The sequence below is a fragment of the Equus przewalskii genome, chromosome 13 (genome assembly GCF_037783145.1).
Source record: "Equus przewalskii isolate Varuska chromosome 13, EquPr2, whole genome shotgun sequence".
In the NCBI taxonomy this organism is placed as follows: Eukaryota; Metazoa; Chordata; class Mammalia; order Perissodactyla; family Equidae; genus Equus; species Equus przewalskii.
The window spans coordinates 45557226-45572100 of NC_091843.1; the positions used below are offsets into that span (position 1 = coordinate 45557226).

General features: G+C 43.2%; 1 protein-coding gene and 1 long non-coding RNA gene across 3 annotated transcripts in view; one reads left to right on the forward strand and one right to left on the reverse strand.

Moving 5' to 3' along the window:
* Nucleotides 1-5951, forward strand: part of FBN2 (fibrillin 2) — a 236490-nt gene extending 230539 nt beyond the window's left edge. Inside the window, exons 63-65 of the mRNA XM_008530057.2 lie at nt 552-783; nt 1986-2157; nt 4038-5951. Of these exons, the coding sequence (XP_008528279.2) occupies nt 552-783; nt 1986-2157; nt 4038-4412 (779 nt within the window). The 3' untranslated portion in view covers nt 4413-5951. The remainder of the gene's footprint in view (nt 1-551; nt 784-1985; nt 2158-4037) is intronic.
* Nucleotides 1-14875, reverse strand: part of LOC139075331 (uncharacterized) — a 124188-nt gene that overhangs the window by 60812 nt on the left and 48501 nt on the right. The window lies entirely within an intron of this gene.

Genomic DNA, 14875 nt, shown 5'->3' on the forward strand with positions numbered 1-14875 from the left:
ATTCACCTTTTTAAAGTATGTACTCAGTGGTTCTTAGTATATTCTCACAAGAGCGTGCAACCATCAACACCACAATATTTTCATCACCTCAAAAAGAAACTCCATACCCATTAGTAATCATTCTCCATTTCTCCCTCCCCACCGCCCCTGGCAACTAGTAATCTGCTTTCTATTTCTATGAATCTGTCTGAGAGTGTAGCCTTTTGAAGTAATCTTCTGTTAAGAGAATAGAAGAGTTATTCAGTAGGCAAACTGCAAATACCTGCCCCAAAGGGGCTGCCAATGTATCCAGAAACATCACACAAACAGAATATAAAAGGGTAGGGCGAGGTTTTTTTTTAAGCCATAATTTAGGAGGATTTGTTGGGTGGGTGGGTTGGCTGGTTTGTTTAATTTCGTATGCTTTGCGAATCAGCCATAAGAGTAGACCTTTTAAAAATGCAGTTCTAGGGTTATTTCCCCTGTAAAATCATCAGTACGTTGAGACTCGGGCTCTTCTTCCCATCACTGCCACCTTCCCCATGTAAGAGTTTCTTACTTTGTGTCAATAGACGAGAATGAGTGCTCCAATCCCAATGCCTGCGGCTCGGCTTCCTGCTACAACACTCTGGGCAGTTACAAGTGTGCCTGCCCCTCAGGCTTCTCCTTCGACCAGTTCTCCAGTGCCTGCCACGACGTGAATGAGTGCTCGTCTTCCAAGAACCCCTGCAATTACGGCTGCTCCAACACGGAAGGGGGCTACCTCTGCGGCTGCCCACCTGGCTACTACAGAGTGGGACAGGGGTAAGGCCGCCAACCTCCCTGCACACAGGAAAGCAAGTGTGGTCCAACGGGGTGGCATTCCTCCCTCCCTGGGTTCAGCCTGCCTGGTGCCTGGCACTGCAGGGAAGCCTACAATGTTTAAAAGCCCAAGAGGCAAAAGCATTGGTCAGGGCACTTCCGGTTTGGGAGGAAGAAGAACCAAGAAGGCACATGGGTTATGTCTGTGCTGTGAGATTGCCTCCTTTGTGCTGAGCATAAGAGTCATTCTCTTGCCCTCACAGTGGCACTGATTCAGTCAGATCCCTCAAGGCCAGAGACCAGCAGCTGTTTAAAAATGTGGCTCACGTGTTGCCATAGGCACTTGGGTTGTGAGGTACAAGTGAAAATGGCTTTGCCCCAGTCTTCTACAGGTTGTGGCAGGTGCTAGCGCAGCAGTTCCTGAGGAAGGAGTTTGTCCCTCTCTTTGCTCCTGTGGCTTTCTGTTGCACAGAGAGGACGTGCCTAGTTGGTGTGGCACCATTTCCACAAGGCTCCAGCTAATCACACTTTCCCAAGTGAAGTCCTTTCCACTGCTGCTGAGGTGCTGGCCACTGCATCTTTCCATCAAGGCAGGGGTGCTCAACAGCACAGAAGCTGGGAATGTTGCAGTCGGGCAGGGTGGCCTGCCTCAGAAGGAACAGTGTGTGAGGCAGGCACTGAGGGGCGTGGACTAATCTGTCCAGCGCTGGTACGTAATAATGCTTGAAACAAAAGGTTTGGTCTAGACAAGGGTCATTCAGAGCCACCTCCTTCACTCTTTCACTAACCAAAATAGGAGTTCAGAAATCTCAGTTCTTAAAGCAGAGAGCTTTGTTGCCAGCAGCCAGCAGAGGCTGCAGGCTTATGACACAGCAGAACTTCTCTAGCATTCTCTTTGGAAATTCACACTTTGCTTTTACCTTCTGGATTTAACTACACATGAGCGCTTCAGTCTAATTAGGACTGAAAATTGGGAAAGCCTGGGGCTCAGTCTTAGAAGAATTTTGCTGTTCAAAATAAGGGAAAATCTCGTGCATTAAGTGTTGAAGAAAAGAGTTACAGAGAATATTAGGTTTTTATGTTTATGAGCTTAGAGCTTGCTTACTTGCTTTCTTACTTCTGACAAGGCTGTACTGTAGCACTGGAAAACTATAGTCCAAGTTAACGATAAAGTCTAACAACACTTTGCATTTTGTTGCAAATAGCCACTGTGTCTCAGGAATGGGATTTAACAAAGGGCAGTACCTGTCCCTAGATACAGAGGTCGATGAGGAGAATGCTCTGTCCCCGGAAGCATGCTATGAGTGCAAAATCAACGGCTACTCTAATAAAGACAGCAGACAGAAGAGAAGTGTTCATGAACCTGAAGCCACTGCCGTGAGTACACCTCAGTCTGTTTGGTCACAAGATTTTATCCGTCTGGAGTCATGTATGCCATGCAGTAAACATTTTTGTAGGTTTCAGCCTCGATGGAGCTGAAACTGTGTTGAAATTTAATGACTAAATTAATGGACACAAGATGGCAGAGACAAGCAAATTAAAATAAGTTGATTACCAGCTCAAAACACAAGGACTGGGGAAAAAGACTCTAAGATTCAGTTTCAGATCCCATGTATTAGTTTTTGATTTGTGCCAGAGAGCAATAAGATGTTTATCTGGGAAATAGTTATTTTGAAATGATGCAAAAAAGAAAATTATTTTGAATTTATCCAGTTCTGTTTACATAAATATATAGTGTACACTAGGCTGATTTTAATTTTCAGTAGATAAGTCAACTAGGTCTCATATTCTGTGACATTTATAAGATAGGTGTTCCTCCCATAAAAATTTTATCTGCAAATAATTTGTCTTTTGTAAGGAATTGAAGATCTGAATTGCCCGCCTCTGGCCTTTCTTCGCCATGAATGGCATTGAGCAGAGTGGTTAAAGGGCTGAGCCACAGACTTCCTGGTTTTGAATGTGTTCCCTGGCCCTCCCCACTTATTACCCGTGTTACACGGGGCATGTTTACTTAACTTCTCTCTGCCTCAATCTCTTCACCTGTAAAATGGGAATAAAAATACCTCTGAAGGGTGACGGGGCCTTAACTGAGCTGATACTGTGAAGTGCCAGGAACGGTGCCTGGCATCTCTATCGCACACGTTCCATGAATGCCACCGAGTAGTATCTGGAGATGCTCATGATTGCCCCAAGGATCAGGGGTAATACCACCCTCTTCAGCTAATATTCCTGAGAAGCTCCTCCACCAAAAACCCTAGTCATCGGCTAACTGGCTGTGTGAACTAGACAACTTGCTTCCGTTTTCTGGGCCTTAGAAACTTTCCTTATCTATAAGAGGAGACTTCTCTAGCCAAAAAGTCTGTGGTTCTATTTTCTAATGATGTTACATTGACCTTAAGTAGACTAAGGTGACTAAATGTTTAAATATAACCATTGAGATATATTCACCAAGTACCCCAAACTACAAATCCAGAAATTCTGGTTATGCAACCTTCCCATTGTAGAACTTGGGACGTGAGTCTGTCTGAACACTGAAGGGCACTTCTGGGCCACTGTAGCCAAGTTCTTACTTAACAGGCGCCCACTCAAAGCATTGGCTTTTTGTGCCTGTCTTACTGAAAAAGCAGTCTTAAAGCTCCCATCCTGCTGGCCGAGTGAGACGTGGTTTATCTGGGCCCTGCCCCACTGGCTTCTACCAAAGCTGGTTCAAACCTGAGCCTGGAGGACTCTGCGGGTCCCTCCCTCTGCACTGATGGCTTCCATTAAACATGCTTCGCTCATGGTCTGTGTGCCTTACAAATCAAACCTGCGCTTCAGAGTGAAGATTCCTCTGGGGACCCCTGCTGTCAGATAACAGCCGCGCTTCATTTATTGACTCCAGCAAAAAAAAAAGAAAAGTTTTACAATCATTTCCTAAATTGTCTTTTTTTTATTATTAATAAGCATGATATTCCATAAACTTATCCAAAAAACTTGCCATGTGAATGCTGTCTGTAGGCTCGGCCCTGTAACTTTACCTGGCTGAGGCTGAGTGAGAAGTTGTAAAGATTTTCAGGGCATGCTCCATGGAGCAGACCTTTTCTCCCAGCTGACAGGAAGTTCCAGTAGCCTCCTTCACAAGCACTGCTCCGAAGGAGAGTGCAGAAAGGGGGAGTGACAAGTTGTCCTGTGGCTGCAGCCCCAGCAGCAGGTCCCTTGCGAGTCCTCTGCTTGTGCTGGAGAAGCTCTTCCCGCATCGTTTCCTGTTCTTTCTCCAGGTTGAACAGATCAGCCTGGAGAGTGTCGACATGGACAGCCCCATGAAAATGAAGTTCAACCTCTCTGGCCTTGGCTCTAAGGAGCACATCCTGGAACTCATGCCTGCCATCGAGCCCCTCAACAACCACATCCGCTATGTCATCTCCCAAGGGAATGATGATGGCGTCTTCCGCATCCACCAAAGGAACGGGCTCAGCTACTTGCACACGGCCAAGAGGAAGCTCGTGCCCGGCACATACACACTGGAAATCACCAGCATCCCTCTCTACAAGAAGAAGGAGCTTAAGAAACTGGAAGACAGCAATGAGGATGACTACCTCCTAGGGGAGCTCGGCGAGGCTCTCAGAATGAGGCTGCAGATTCAACTCTATTAACCCCTTACAGACTTGCTTCCAGGCTCAAATCCCTGCACAGCCGGCCTTTAGAAGCCTTTGAGAAATCAGTGAATAATTTTAAAGAGGAAAAAAGACAACTGTTGTTTCTTTCCTCCCTGTCTCAGACTTCAGAATGTTGACCCTCACAGGGAGGGATAACTTAGACTCTGGTGTGGCCAAAGATTTGAGTACAAAGGCAACCGTGGTTACTGTATTTTTTATATAACTTCACTTTAAAATATATTAAAAAAAAAAAACCTAAATGTTCAAGAGATCAGCATATGGCACTAAATGCACAAAAATAATGTGAGCTTTTTTTTTCCTGTTAGCAGTCTGTAACACTTTGGGTATTTTGCTATAGTTGCTAATTAAAAAAATATAGATGTTTATTTATTTTTAATGCAGTAATATATGGAGAAATGAACAAACTATGTAAACAAAAAGGGAAACTCACTTGTTTTTCTTTAGATTTATAAATTTGAGCTATTTCTTTTAGAGGTGCTTTTTAAAAATTCAGTAGATTCAAGAGATGTTTCCTTTGGTTTTCTGCCAGTCGTCCAACTGGTACACATCTGATTATTTTAAAGAATGCCTCGCAGAGCTGAATGGGCAGTGGAATCAATAATTTAAAAGATGGAAATGTCCTTAGATCCTTTCTAAAGGAGATCAAAGCCAGAGCAGCTCATTGTGACCATATCTCACATCACCAGACACACCAGGCAACGGAAGATGAAGCACAACCACTGTAGCAAAATACCTTGACTGCTTGGGAGACCAGTAGCGTTGCAGGCCAAACCGTACTGTATTTCCTTCTCATAACCTCAAGGAAGCACATGTGCTACCCACAACACCTCATTCTTACCCAGGGTGTGCTGCGTACTTGTGGTACTGTAGGCAGCTGAAGAACTGCCGGTCCTTTGAAAAGGAACACCTGGCGTTCTGTAGTGTTTGGTGCTGTCTTAGATTAATGGTGCATTTATTATGTTCAAGCTATTTCAGGATTGCCATATGTGCAAACAAATCATGCAGTACAGCCAAGGAATATATGTTGTTGTTTTTTTTAAACCCATTTTTTTTTTTTAGAATTTTCATTAATACTGTAGTTATACACCATATGCCTCGTTTTATCATAGCCTATTGTGTATGAAAGATGTTTGTACAATGAATTGATGTTTAGTTTGCTTTAGTCATTTAAAAAGATATTGTACCAGGACGTGCTAGTAAGAGTACGTCTCCGTGTTCTTCTCAACCCAAGAACCTGTCCCTGGACCAGTGACCAACCTCAGATGTGAAATGGCCAAAGCACGTGCAGGCTCCGGGTTGTTCCTTCACACCTGTGCTGACCAAAGAGTAGTAACCAGTTATATCCAGTTTGGGGTTTTTTTTTGTTTTGTTTTTTAATAACTAAAAAAAGAAACAGTGTAAATTTGTAATCAAGTGTTTGTGAGGAAAAACTTATGGTTTTTGGTTTTGTTTGTTTTTGTAGGTCTATGTATCAAATATGACACTTTTCTTGCAATAAAGCTTATTTTTGGGGTAGTTTTCTGGCTGAGTGTTTTCTGGGAGTACAGCCCCTGTTGCGTTTGTGTGTGGACTGCGGCCTTTGCTTATGGGGAGCTGTATGAAAGTAGCAGAAGGAGAGCCACGTACATTTACAGGAAAATAAGGGAATGTTGTCAAATCTGCGATACAAAGTAAGCAGGAGTGTTCAGCCGACAATTACAATTTAAAGTCATATTCAAAAACAAGGACATAATCGAGGCCGATAATTGTTCACTTCACAGATTCTAAGCCTCCTGGGCCCGGTCTTCCTAGAGAGCTCAACGTGCCTTCACTTCATCCTCACATACACTTTGAGTGCCACCCTAACTGAAGCACCCTAACGCGCCTCTGAGGAAACGAAAGGTTCTCTCAGAGAGCCTTCCTTCTGGAGGGTTTCCCTGAACTTTGGTTTTTACGCAGAAGTACATAGCAGCCATACCCCAGACCAAACGGCATCTTCACCAAAAATAATCCAAAGCTTCCTATCCCCTGAAATGTTACACACTTTCCTCCTTGGAGAAGTAGATAAGATAGGACAAGTAGTTTCACAGGAATTCTCTTGGTACACTGCTGAAATGAGCACAGAAATGTCTCAGGAATTAATTCGATATAAAGTTTGAGAATTTGTGTGCTTAAATTTTTCATCCAAAGAGTAAGAAAACAAGGAAATATTATGTCTAATCTTAAGGCTGTTCCTTGCCAATCAGAAATTAGCTGCATGGAATAAGGAAAGTATTTGCCTTGGGGCATCCTTTAAAACTTAACATGCATATTCAGTTTCATCTGGCATCTATTACTGGTACCGCATGAGCACTGTAATATGAAATTACCTGGAACCAAATTTGACTCTTTGAGTGTTGAGCAATAGCACTCTTAGTTTAGCTTTAACCTGCCCTGGAGGAAGTTTGAGAAGCCACACTATTAGGGTGCTTCACACAGAAGAGAAAAGATAAAAGCTCATTAGAGGCTTTACACAGAAGAATGTACTAGAAGGAAATGACTACTTGGAGATGCTCCTTCCAGGAAGAACTCAGGCACCTCTGGTAGCTTTGTTGCAGTTCCCTTACTGTGAGCACCGACACAGCCAAGATTAATTTGTATCTCTCTAGTAATTAACTGCTAATGATATGTCCTGTACCATTTTGTCATTCACATTAACTGTCTTGTCAGAAATTACCTTGGCTAAGTTACAGAAAACTTTGCACAAGAGTAAAGTATCATGTAAGCCAAGAAATGTAAACCAAATCCAGTGGATGCATGTATTTGTAATAATAAGCAGTAATTTGGTCTTCAGCTGACATGAATTCTCTTTCCACTAGCATTTAGATTTGGAGCTTTTTAAAATTTAGCCCTGTTTTGTACTTTTTTATTTTGCTGTTTACTTGTGGTAGATGAAAGTTGATCACATTTGTGCATGAACATTGGAAATAATTCAGGGTAATATATAAGGATTTGACTCTAAATTCAAATGTCTGCCCTTTTTCATTATCTAGGAATATTAAATGGGATCATTCATACAATCTGTCCCTTCTAAACGCTTAAGGTTTTATTTGTTTATTATTTTTATTTTGTATCCATTGCCTTCTTGGTTCACAGAATAAATACTTGGGGTGGAGGGTGGGGAATACACCTCAAAATTACAGAGCCTTAGTCTATGAGAGCTGCAGACTTTCAGGTTGACATCCTTTATGCTTCAAGGAAACCAGTTAATTCACATATTAAATTGAACAGTGAGGAATTGCTGATCTTTGGCCATCTTTGACCGACAAAATGGCAATTTCATATAGTTCAATTTAATATTTCAGAAGTATTCCAGTTCCTCAAGAATAAACTGAAACTCTCCCTTCTCTTTGAAAGACAATCAATTCCATTCACTCCTTTCCCTGCAGCTGGTGGCTCATTTGTACTCCTAATTTATAATAGTCCGCAAGAGAATAGACATAATTTATTCAGTCACTTTCTTTCATGCTCCAAAGACTTTAGAAAAAGTCTAAATTGCACATCTTTGGGACCTTGAGGGGATTACTGGAAGCTCCTTAAGGACAAAGACAAATACATTGGGAAAGATGGAAATATAGCACATTTAAAAAAATAATAAAGGGGAAACTTTGGGAATGTTTACTTCTAAAGAGACAGGGGAAAGATGGAGAATCATTAACACCCCACAGGAAGTGAGTGTGACAGCTGTGTTTGCACTCTCCGCCAGCCTGCCTTCAATATCTAGCTTCTGTTTCCTTTTTTTTTTAAAGCGTGATTGCTGTCTCAAATAAATACAAAGCCGTGGTTTTCTTGCTTAGTAAGTACGTGTTTCTGACCCTAATTCTCCTTGAAAATCCCTCTGACGTACAAAGCAGGGGAGTCCTGAAATACAATGTACAGCTTATTAAATTCAGCATTTCAAACGCTGACGCAGTAGCACCTTGCAGGTAAAAGAAAGAGACCTTCAGATCAGGCCCACCTGAGTCTGGCAAGTGGCGGGTGGGGCAGGCTCCCCGACTCCCCTGCATCCGCAACCCCTCCGAGATCCTATCCACCCACTTTCAGATGCACAGGTGGGTAGAAATCTCCCGGGTGTCCTAGTGTAACGTACAAGGCACTTCTGTTTGTTTATGAATGTCTAATTCGTTGTAAATAAAAGAGGAGAACAGGAGCGACTGACGCTGCCATGATGCTGACGTCACTTGGTAGCCGTGTTCAAATTCCATCTCCTCGACAAGCTGCACAACCGCCCTGAGCCTTGGTTTCCTTCCGGGGGCGATGTTTCCGCTCAGCGTGGCTGAGACGGTTGAGTGAGATGGTAGAGGCAGCTCTGTGAGCATAGGGCCCAGAACAGCAAGCGCTCAGTAACTGTCAGGTGCTCTCCTCGCTCCCCTCCGCCCGCTGTTACTATCACCACCACTAGGAGAATGCACCCCATATTCACACAGAGCTCCTTCCTAAGCATGGCCCTGAAACTAGCGCCCTCCATCGGAATCCTAGGACCACGTCTAGGACATGGCTCCTAAGTGGTCTGCACCTCCAGGGGGTCTGGAAGTCCTGGTGTGGTCATGAGTCTTTACAGCCTCCACCTTGCTCTTCACTTGCTGGAGTCCGGTCCACAAACGCACACAGGGCCCTCACATCTACAGAGCCCTGGGAAACCAAACATGAGGGAGAACACAGACATCTGATAATCCCTTTTAGGATGATTTAGTGTGGTGGAATGTCAGAGCTAGAAAGACCTTTAGAAACCTACTCTTATGTGCAAGTGAGGAAACTAAGGCCCAGTGTTGTAACCTAGCTAACAGGGCTGCTAGTTTCCAACGAGGTGAGACCAGAACCCTGGTTGGCAGGTTGTAGCCTGGTGCTGTTCATACTTCCACTGCATGGTAAGCCTATTTGGATCTCTTTTAAACCCTGAGGATATAGGCCAGTTCCCATGGTTTTGGCTCACATTAAATCCAAAAATGTTTTCCAAGCACGATTCAAGCACTGCTTTTTGTTTTGTCTACCCCACCCTCTGTGTAACTGCTCCCTACCTCCTGTAGACCAGAGAGACATTTGTGCACACGCTGCAATGCCAAGATCCTGGCTGCCGCAGAGCAGACCTCATCGAAATCATATACTTCTCTAAAAGCACGCTACAGCCCTCGCTGTCAAAGGGTTAAACATTTTATTTAAACCAGACCTTCAAAACTCTAAAAACACATACACATTTGTTTTACTGAGAATGCTTAAGGAAAGCACACTAGTTGCTTGTGTTGCTTAATTGTCATTTTTCCCCCTTTTCCTGTGAGCCTAAAAAAGATATTACTAGATTAAGTTGGCTTACTTTTGAAAGAGCCAAGAACCAACAGCTCACATTAGTCATCCCCGTTAGGGCTGCAGATTAAATGTCAGGATGTAGTGTAGACATTTTCCAAAGGAAAACAGGAAAATGCTTTACATGATTTTTAGAGCAAACCATAGGGAAAGTTAACATTAACAGCCTTCCCCAGACAACTACTGCTACATGTGTGAGTTCCATTAACGAAATAGCAGTAGATGCTATGTATGAATGGCTAAGTCCTGAAAATGTGTCAAAAAAGCAGCCCCTTCGCCTGCTTAAGCTGCCTAAGTTTCTGCTTCTGGGTTTACTTCCTTCCTCTGCTGTATCTGGCTTCAGCAGCCCTGGACTGAGGGAGCCCATTCATGCAGGGGTGGATTTAGAGCCTCAGACCAGTGCATTCGTGAATATCGGGCCTGAAGCAGGATCCTAAGACCCATGGCCATGTACCAGCACCTGGGAACTCAACCTGGGATGAACCTGCATCTTAGTCATTCTGGGAATTCACAGAGCCGAGGCCAGAAAATGTTCAATCAGTAAATGAAGGGGAGAGAAGAGTCTAAGACTCTCAACAGAGTCTACCACCTTGGGTAGTAGTGGACAACCACAGACCACCCCAGGGAGCTGGACCTCATCCAAGGAGTGGGTGGTTTCATTGTAATAATTTTACTGGAAATGTTCTGAGCAGATTTCTGGGGATCATTCTAGAGTTATCTTCCCTTCTCTCCAGGGGACTTTCTTGATTTATGCTGCTTTTCTGTGCCTTTCTAGGGAGCCCCGTGGATCTCACCTAGTGTGACAACAGATTGAAGGCTCTTTGGGAAAGCTGACTGTAATTTGGATATGTCATGTGAGGCGACCTGCCCTAATCCAAACCTGGGCTGAAGCTGCTGCCTCTTCTGTGGTGGTGTGGGTAGGAGAAGAGGTCCAATAACTTCTCTTAGACAGAGATTACACAGTTCTTATTTTTGAAACAAATTGACTACATGAATATGTGTTATCTATTACCCAGTCATAAAAAGATTTTCCCTTCTAAAGCTTACAGTCATTTCAGAGAAACAAGGTATCCACATAAGATTAGAAAATGGTATGTGGTTAAGGGCCATAGCCTTGGTTCAGAAAAATGGCCCAAACTTTGTCTTGGAAAAGAGAGGGGTCATTGAAACGTAGAGCTACTGGAGATGGTCTCCTAGAGATGATGAGAATTGATCTGGACCTTGTAAAATGAGGCAGATTTGGATACAAGGTAGAGAGTAGGAAAGATTTCCTGGAAGACAGAATAGCATGAACAAATGTTGGAAGTCAATAATGTAGATCACATATTGGAACACAGGGGAAGAGCAGGCAAATGGGCCTTGAATGATAGTACTTGAAGCACAAAAGATAAGGTTATTAGGTAGGGCGGGGCTCAGGAGTTAGGACCCCTGAAGGCCGTACTGAGCCATTTAGACTTTATCCTGTAGTCAAATAGCTAATAAGGGGTCATTGGTGTATGGATGAGAGTTGCTGAAAAAAAACTGGATGCAGAACCAAGCCCGGGGAAACTCTCGCATGTAGAAACAGAAAAGGAGGAGCTATCGGGGCACCGGAGAGGAAGGGAAAGAGCAGTAGTCGGAAAACCGGAAGAGAGGGGTGTCAAGGGTGCCTAGATAGCAAGGAGTTTGAGAAATGTATCATCAGAATTTTTTGCTAACAAAATCAAATCTTCTCCTTTCCCCCACATATCTGCTCACCAGACCCTCCAATCTTCATGTCTTTCTTCATTTTAGTCACTTTGTTGCAAGCAAGGAAAAATCAAATCGTGTACATGATCCTTGTCCACATATAGATCTGAGAGGTAGCATGGCAGAGTGAGAAAAGGGTAGCCTTTGAGGCAAAAAGAATTTGTACCCTGGCTGCCAATCATTCACTGGGTGAAATTAGTCAAGTTATCTTAAGTTTTCTGAGTCTTAGTTGGTGGCACATCTGCTTTTTCTGAATTTCCAGCATTCTTTCCCAGTTCTTTCTGTGACAACATACCAATTTTGCTTTGGGTGACTATTCAGCCATTATCGTGTACAGTCATATGGGGACTTCAAGGATCTCCACGCGCCGGTTCGATTCCTTCTCCCTAGAATTTGAGTCTTGAGCAGAATAATTCAAGTGCAGATAACAGGTCTTGCATTCATCCAAGAAGCACCCCAATGAAACTGTGGGTCGGTTCCTGCCATCAAGATCCCAGGAGCTGATTCATTCTATCCTCTTTCTAAGTCTGGTTCTTCACTTTTCCCAAAATTCTCTGAGCTATCCTTGCAATCAATTACTTTTCTTGTCAGAACAAGCTGTTGCTTGCATCTTAAGAACTCTAATGTCTACCCTACTCCTAGGATTGTTATGAGAATTAGAAGTATGGAGAGCTGCAAGCTCAGGGCCTAAAATCTAGGGCATGTAGTAGACCAATAGCTGCTTTAAAATTGAAAAAATTTTTTTTAATTTTTGAGGAAGATTAGCCCTGAGCTAACTGCTGCCAATCCTCCTCTTTTTTGCTGAGGAAGACTGGCCCTGAGCTAACATCCATGCCCATCTTCCTCTACTTTATACGTGGGACACCTTCCACAGCATGGCTTGCCAAGCGGTACCACGTCCGCGCCCAGGATCCGAACTGGCGAACCCCAGGCCGCCGAGAAGCGGAACGTGTGAACTTAACCGCTGTGCCACCGGGCCAGCCCTCTTGACATCTTTAAAGCAGCTGTTTGGGGCTGGCCCTCTCAACATCATTAAAGCAGCTGTTTGGGGCCGGCCCTCTCAACATCATTAAAGCAGCTGTTTGGGGCCGGCCCTCTCAACATCATTAAAGTAGCTGTTTGGGGCTGGCCCTCTCAACATCATTAAAGCAGCTGTTTGGGGCCGGCCCAGTGGTGCAGCAATTAAGTTCGCATGTTCCACTTCTCAGCAGCCCAGGGTTTGCCAGTTCAGATCCCGGGTGTAGACATGGCACTGCTTGGCATGCCATGCTGTGGTAGGCGTCCCACGTATAAAGTAGAGGAAGATGGGCATGGATGTTAGCTCAGGGCCAGTCTTCCTCAGCAAAAAAGAGGAGGATTGGCAGCAGTTAGCTCAGGGCTAATCTTCCTCAAAAAAAAAAGACCAAGAAGAAGGAACCCTGAGTTTTCTTCAGTCCTGTCACCTGTGCCCTCTGTTACCATGAATAACTAAGCCAGAATGGGTCCACAGTTCACAAGAGCTTGGCCGCTTTTGTTCATTGTTTCTTGCTCCTCCCTGTTTCTCTGGCTTGGGCAGGATGGAGCTGGGCAGGGCTGCACTGGGCTCAGTCCAGAAGAGGTAAACCACAGCCAGGGCTGTTTCTGAAGCACATGCTGGAGAAAGGTGGGGTCGGCTCTGCCCAGGAGCTAGTTTTTATGCATTTCATAAAGGACCAAGGTAAACTGCAATAAGAAGACCCATTCATGGTTCCTAAGGATTATGCCCAACAGCCCTAAGAAGGGTGGAAATAGCCCATCTAAGTAGGAGAGAGATAAATGCTGTAGTTGTATGTCAGCCGCTTTCATTAATTCACTTTCTTTCCATGCTGTCATCCTTTGCTTTTCCTGCGATGTTCTGCTACGCTGTTCCATGGGCTGATTGGGCACATGCATGTGAAGCTTTGTGTAGAAAAATAATTACACAAGACATTTTTGAAAGAATAAATGCATTTGGCCTAACAAAACCAATTCACATCTTAAAGAGCCAGCTTCTCCAAATGCCAGTTATGTCAACTAACTATTTCTCCTTCTCTCCTTGGCCATGCTACACACAAGTGGTTTTCAGAATAGAAAAACATGCTTTCCGGTGTCTGTTTTAAATTTGTTTTTATCTACTTTATGTGTCTAACTTTGTGCTAGTATTTGTTTTACAGGAAAAACAAAACGGTAGATATCAACCATGTCCCTGAACGTTTATATATCTATAAGTTCCCTCTTGCTGTTGATAATAAAAGCGATTCTTTTTTATAGCATATATCTTGTCCATAAACCTACAAACATCCATTTCCCTCATTTCTTTCAAGTCTCTTTCAAGGGTTGATGAAGGGCTAGTCAGTGACATGTGAGTGTCCCTCCAGGGTCCTCCTAATAGCATCCATTTCTCCTGCAAGGAATCTAATTGCCTGATCGCTCTTCAGAAGAGGAAACTGAAATCATGCTGGAATCTGAGAAGCCAGGTTGAGGAGCTGTGTTTCTAGCCCCCTGGTCCTGACTCCATCCTGACAAGCCCTCAGACAAATCAGGCGTCCTAATGGAACATCCCTGCCTGAGTATGAGGCAACCCAAGAGTAAGACAAGTGCCCATTTTCCCCACTGAGGCTATTAAAAAGAAAGAGTAAGAGTGAGCGTGGGGCCAAATTGAATCTATAAATTTTAGGAATTATATAAAATAATAATTTTTACTTTCTATTTACCAATTTAGTTACACACCTATTTAAAAAGTGCATCGTATCTAAAATACTATATTGACTTAATATATTTTATTTCTCTACACCCACATTTTATAAACCAATTTTATTTAAATTCCTTGCATGCATCTTTGACCTGTGTATGTTCAGCACTTTTGAAATCATTTAACACAGATTTCCAAAGCATGCTATCCCCAGTGTCACCCAAATTGTCTGAGATACAGTACTTTTCAAGTGAGGATGTGCTGCAAATTTTTCCCAAGCTACAAGCGCCCGTTTGCACGGTATCAGGAGAGCTGGTTATTGTCATTCACTCTATAGATGTATATTCAAGATCTACACAAAGAAATCACTCACCGTATTTCTTTTTTAAATGATCATTAGAAAATGTCTTTAAAAGATCTGAAACTTGCAATTATGATATCATATTGCAGGAATAATTACTTAATCTGTGTTAAATTTATTTCCTCAAAAAAACAAACACAGATCTATTAGGCAACCTTTATAAAAACCAAAGTCATCATTGATTGAAGTCATTTCAGGATAATATAACTTCTTTAAACCTTTACTTTATTCATAATGATATCATTGGGTGTACACCCTATAAAATAAGGAAATTTTATAAAATTAACACATTAAGCAACACCTTGCAGCATATGCTTGGCCAAATATAGTAACTATCATAAG